This window comes from Etheostoma spectabile, chromosome 1 (genome assembly GCF_008692095.1).
Source record: "Etheostoma spectabile isolate EspeVRDwgs_2016 chromosome 1, UIUC_Espe_1.0, whole genome shotgun sequence".
NCBI lineage: Eukaryota > Metazoa > Chordata > Actinopteri > Perciformes > Percidae > Etheostoma > Etheostoma spectabile.
In genome coordinates this window covers 19,226,390-19,232,989 of record NC_045733.1, presented here as the reverse complement: position 1 = coordinate 19,232,989, position 6,600 = coordinate 19,226,390, and the positions used below count along the sequence as shown (strand labels likewise).

Here is a 6,600-nt window from a genome sequence, read left to right as displayed (position 1 = left end):
GTAATGCAACGATGAATCTGTAAAATATTCTTATTGTAAATCAATAAATCTCTGTCTGAGCAAAACATTCATTGTAACAATACGAGGCCGGTAACGTTAACTCGATAATAAAGTGAGTAAAGAAAAGGCCTTTACGACAGCAAGTGTGATAAAAACACTACCGCTTTTGTCATAAGGGGCCGCTGGAATCAACACAAACTGAAAGTTACATTTACATTACATTTACATTGTAATCACTTTAAATAATTTTAGTAACATTTTCATGAATTGCTAAAATCAAGTAAACCGAGTTCTTCATTATGCATCTGTGTAACTGTATTTTATCTATCGTTCTGCAAAGGATTTTTACATCAGCAGAGGTGGGTAATCAAGCAGAGAAAGAAAGTGTGCACTTACCAGTTTAATAGCTACATACTCGTTGGTGTAGAGATTTTTACCTGAAACAAAAACAGGAAAGACAGCTTAGATGGCTTTAAAAAGAAAGTACACCGTTTAAGGTGTTACAACAGGTTCACCAAGGAATACTCTGTACTGATTGTGTGGAGATTTGTTATTTAAATGTCTTGCAAATTTTGCAACATCCATGCATATAAAGGTCTTTAACAAAAAAATGATCTATATATTATAGTATAAATCTTTTTTCCAAGGTTATTAGGTTAAGGACACCTAACAAAAGAGAATTCAGTCTAAAAAAACAGCCCTAAAAATGTTATTGCCATGGAAGTTATAATCTTCTGTTTGTATTTATTTGTTTTAACAGGTTTTGGTTTAAGGTATGGTTATTTTGGAGGCTACAATTTACAGTCCTGCCGTGGAATTGTATTGCATTATACTGAGAGATACCTGATTTAATGGGGTGGACAAACCTTTAAAAAACTTCTCTGTATAATGCAATACAAAACTACCACAAACTACAACCTTCAAATGAGAATAAAGTTTAATCAACACCCCTCTAAAACAGTTTGAATAAAAACCGAACAAGGTATTACTATAGTATATAAGACTGCATTAGTTTTGGTTAGGTGAACCTTCTAAACCAGCAACTGACTGTAGTTCCACACATTAAGAACTGCCATAAAAATATCTACATTCACTCGTCAGTTATTATGTCTTGAACCATTTAACACAAGATTTAGAGTAAACTTACCAAGCTTCAATTCACCAAAGTTTCCACAGCCGATCTTTTTGCCCACACGAAAGTTTGGCCCCACCATGAGAACCCCAGATGAGCTGGAGGAGCCAGATGGTCGGGACGAGTGGCCGCTGCGGCTTCCCTGGGCAACTTTAGTGCTCCTGGCAGGCCGCTCGCCATATTTATCTCTCTGTTGATCCATGGTGTGAGCAGCACAGGTCAGCAGGGGCCTGAAAAGATGTAGAAAAAGGCCTCCTGGGCCGGGCCCACCACAGCCACAGCCCTGGTCACTGGCAGTGCCTGGATGGCACAGTCACTCTCATGAGACAAAACCCCGGTACAGCTAACCGACACTCCTCCCCCGTCCTCACCCCGTCACCTCTAACAGTTGTTGAACAGACTGACCTCCGGCCTCAACATCTGTCACAGGAAGGAGAAGGTGAAGGACCTGTAGCAAACACAAGACACAACAAAGCCATTAACTTTCCACAGAGAGCAGCACATTGAATGGGGTTTGTGGTCTTAAGGTGTCGTCTCCAATATTAATCTGATCAACTCCTGCAAACTAAATTGGGTTTCAGAACACATTACCAGTAGGCTTGTAGACTGGTCCTTTTCAGTAAGTTTCTTCTTGGCAAAAGCTGATAGTCAAATGAACATTTAAACTACCATTCCAAACACTGGCAAATTGAAAACACTGGCATTGCAAATACAATTTAAAGTACCGTAAATTCCGTACTATAAGCCGCTACTTTTTTCCCACACTTTAGATACTGCGGCCTGTACTACGACGCGGCTAATGCATGTATTTTTTTTTTTCACATCCCACCAAAAGCTTTTTGCCTCGTAACAGTAGACCAATAAAATTGAGGAGTAGTTTACAGAGGTCCAATGAAATTTTGTGATAAATCAAGCGCACTTTCACAATTACATTATTGTAAATCAGTCATTTGTAGACTCACCCTCATCAACATGGAAAACGCTCGAAGAAAAGCATATGATGCAGCTTTTAAGTTAAAGGCGATCAATCTGGCCGTTGAAGAGGGTAATCGAGCTGCTGCACGTAATCTTGGCATAAATGAATCGATGGTGAGGCGGTGGAGACGCCAGCGTGAAGAACTGAGTCAGTGCAAAAAGACGACAAAAGCTTTCAGAGGTAATCATAGCAGATGGCCCGAACTTGAAAACGTTCTTGAAGACTGGGTTACACACACGAGAGCGGGCGGCCCGCGTGTTTCCACCGTGCAGATCAGACTGAAGCTAAAGCCATCGCCACCGAAATAAAATCGAAGATTTTAGAGGTGGGCCATCGTGGTGTTTTAGATTATGAGAAGAAGGCCTGTCCGTCAGGCACGCACAACTTTGTGTCCAGCTCCCTCCCGACTACGAGGAAAACTTGCTAACTTCCGCACATTCACTCAAACCAAGATAGCGGCGAATTCCATCGGGCCAGATGAGATCATAAATATGGATGAAGTACCTTTGACGTTCGACCTGCCTCTCACTCGGACTGTTAATAAAAGAGGTGACTCGTCCATCACACTGAAAACCAGTGGACATGAGAGAACGCATTTTACTTGTGTTCTGAGCTGTACAGCATCCGGACTAAAACTTCCACCGATGGTGATTTTTAAGCGGCTGACAATGCCAAAGGAAAAATTCCCAAGAGAAATCGTGGTGAAAGTCAATAAGAAAGGTTGGATGATGGAGAGCCTAATGAAGGATTGGCTGAGAGAGTGCTACGCAAAGCGACCAGGGGGATTCTTTCGCAGAAAAAAAGCAATGCTCGTTATGGACAGCATGAGGGCCCATATCACAGATTCAGTGAAAGCTGCCATCAAGAGTACAAACTCAATTCCAGCTGTGATTCCTGGGGGTACCACTAAGTATTTGCAGCCACTGGACATCAGCGTGAACCGGCATTTAAAGTGGCACTGCGCGTTGAGTGGGAGGATGGATGACAGCGGAGAGAAATCCTTTACCAAAACAGGCCGCATGCGAAGAGCATCTTTAACTCAAGTCTGCCAGTGGATCCTAAATGCGTGGAGCCGTGTCAAAACATCCACCATCACCAACGGGTTTCGAAAGGCTGGACTGCTGCGTGATGAAGAGGACCGCGTGCGCTCAAGTGAGAGCGACGACGAAGAGACTGAAGTGAGTGACGAGATCCTGAGGCTGTTCACTTCGGACACTGAAGAAGAGGACTTTGATGGTTTTAGTGCACAGGAGGAAGATCAAGACGGCGATTAATGACTTTTCCTGGTAGGCTGCAGTGTGTACACCGGTATAAATTTTTTTACCAGTCGTTAGGAGATATTGGAATGTTGTTCGTGCACTGTTCAGTAAAAAAGCATACACAACGTTATTTGTGTGTTACCGGTACGTACAGTAGGCCTACGCATAATTAAAATTAGGCACTGTTCGGAAAAAAAAGCATTCACAATATGTATTTGTTACCATACAGATTAAATTAAAAGTTAAAAAATCCTCACGTGTAATATCTTTGTGTGAATATCTCGTATTACAACGTGGGCCACCTGCGGCTTAAAATCCAGTGCGGCCTGTACAAGTACAAAATTGATTTTCTTTCTAAAATTAGAGCGTGCGGCTTTTAATCAGGTGCGCGTTGTAGTCCGGAATTTACGGTAGTTCCACATTGAAGACATTTAGCCACTTAAAATGTCCTGCAAAACATGCCTCCCTACCTCAAGATTGAAGAAATGCAACACAATAAAAGTAAAATAAACTAGAAATTGGAATTGAATTTAGTTCATTTAATAATGGTCCAGTGTCTTGGTTGTGGGCAATGGGGAGAGTAAGGTAGATATTTTGCCATTTAAAAGTTTCCCTACTTTCAATATCCTATCAAAAAATAAAAAACCTGAACAGTAAAAAAAAAATTCTATATTTAACTTCATAACAATACAAGTTTTACTCATATTTGAAGGTCATGAGTCATATGAGCACTCAATGTTTACAAGTAAACTGTGCTAAATGAGGACAGGACTGGCTTACTGTAACAGACCTGCTAAGGAGATAGCCATCAAGTCACAGAAAGCACCAGTAAACAGTTGTAACATCAACACAAACCGCAAGTCACAGTTTGAGATCGTGAATGCATCCAAGACTCTCCACTACCCACAGCTATAGCCTGGCAGACAACGACAGCAGGGAATGTTATGTCAACAATTATATAAAGCTACATCTGCTCGCAAGGACACTGTAGCTTAACTTGATAGACACTACAATTCATGAAGTGCTCAGAAAAACAATTGCGTATATAACTTTAGTGTAAGACTAAAAAAAATCACTTAGAAATGAGATGTAGGTTTTATCAACTGCAGGCCTCTTTTCTCAGATTACCAGTTCCTTTAATTAGCCACCCAAACATGCATGAAAAATAAATAAATAAATAAATGAATTTAAAACAGCTACTAATGATTTCATGACAATGGTGTAATTCCCAAGCATGGAAAGGCTGCTGCTGAAAAGTATTTGTGTGTGGGCTTTCGGATGACTCATGCTCAGTATTGCCCGCACACATCTCAGCATCAAAGACAGCTAGTTTGCTCTCAAGGGCAACTGTGCACTGTTGCTATTACATAAAACCAGGAACAGAACAACATGGCTATAAAAACAGGTCCGCAGCAACGACAAACGAGCTGTTACAGTTTCCATTGTGCAAATACCATTTGTAGGCCAGTCCAATCCAGCGTGAACCAGTGTTTAGATAAACTCGGTTAGGTGTTTCCCCTGATTGAAGATCATCTTCACACACAAACTCAGTGGTGGGCGCAGGATAATAAACACACACTCATTATTCCGTGGACGCTGCTGTTCAGTCCTTTTACGCTAAACACAGCTTGCAACTTTATTCAAAGTTATTACTACAATAATAAAAGGTTACACTGAAGATTCAATACATATGTAATGTGTTGAATCTTCACTATATTAAGTGTGTTTTTAGGGAAAAGAGGCACAATTGATTCTAACTGGAGTGTTTTCCACTTATTTGCTTTGGGTGTAAATTAAGTCTGATCAAATGTTTCAAAAATGTTGATTTCCACAATAAGTATGCTAAATTCTACAGTATATTAACATCTTTTGATTTGAGACATGAGTCTATTGTTAAAGATAGCGCAACACAAAAGGATGACCGAAGGACAGTTTTTGTCAGGTTTGTTTGGAGCAAATTACATGCCAGCTATACTTTTAAGGTGTTTTTACGTTAAATTCAGAGTATGAGAATATCACATTATAACAAATTGCACAAAACTGAATGTATGGTTTCTTTGCCTGTTTTATATATTTGTCGTCTGTATTACTAGGAAAATTACCACATCCACATTGTATTTCAAACATGCCTGAGGATTATGAGGGAACAAAGTAGGACAAGAACTTAATTCATACTACAGAAAGCAGCAAAACAACACTTCATGACAGGCAGCAAAACATCTGAAAATTTTTAAAGGCGTATCACACTACATGCTGTAATGGGCCCCTAGGTATTATTTAAGTACTTGTGTATCCTTTTCATCTGGTTATTAATACACACAGTGGATGTGTTATGTGTTCATTTTTCATTCAGACATACTAAGTGGTGGTGGTGTTGTGTGTGGCATTATTTTAGAAGGTGTCTCGGTAGTTTTGTTTACCTCATGTGTGTAAAAGGGATTTACAGAATAAATGTCATAAGTGATATGTGTAAATTCCCATCAGCTGACCGCCCAATTAATTAAGTGAACAACAAGCAATTCACTGGACTGTTCTGTGGTCTCTACAAATGGCTTCTTCAGTTTTAATGTAACATGGGGAATCCCCGGCCTTTATCCCTGTGGCGGCACCATGTCTCCTGATAAATAAGGATATGTTTGAGAATACCCACCTTTTGGCATCCTATAAAAAGTAAGGTAACGGTAATTGTTTCTCAGAAGGAGAAGACATAATAATTTGATATATGGTGACAAATTGTAGTTTATTTCTTCCTCAACAATAGGTAATTCCATGTAGTTACATAGTTACTCATATGGTCATAACTGCTACAGTCTTAAATTACCTATTTTTGAGAGGTTAATAAACTACAATTTGTTGCCGCGGAGGCATGGAGGACACCCACCACACCACCGGTCGCTAGGGGGATTGTTGTCGACTGCGTGAGGCGGGGATGAAGGCTGCCTGCCCGGCTAAGGAATCTACCACACAGATCGACACCGCCAAGCCTCCTAATCACCAACACCAGATCAATCACACACAAATGGATGAGCTACAAACACACACGGAACTACTGCTTTATGATTTTCCCAAACGCCTGGCTGAACACACTTATCAATAGCAGCTAACAGCTAACCATGCAAGCTACGCACCAGCAAGATCAAGACAGGGTAGGTGAATTAAAACAATGTCTGAGTTGAAAAGGCATCTTGATGTTACGTAAGGGCCCTGTTCATGTTGTACAGACATATTAATTG

General features: G+C 40.4%; 1 protein-coding gene across 6 annotated transcripts in view; it reads right to left on the bottom strand.

The window, feature by feature from the left end:
• Positions 1-6,600, bottom strand: part of csnk1g1 (casein kinase 1, gamma 1) — a 49,057-nt gene that overhangs the window by 38,212 nt on the left and 4,245 nt on the right. For all 6 annotated transcript variants that reach the window (XM_032523579.1, XM_032523602.1, XM_032523610.1 and 3 more), the window contains exons 2-3: positions 1,148-1,580; positions 397-437 (exon numbers count right to left, since the gene is read on the bottom strand). In XM_032523579.1, the coding sequence (XP_032379470.1) occupies positions 397-437; positions 1,148-1,334 (228 nt within the window). In that variant the 5' untranslated portion in view covers positions 1,335-1,580. The remainder of the gene's footprint in view (positions 1-396; positions 438-1,147; positions 1,581-6,600) is intronic.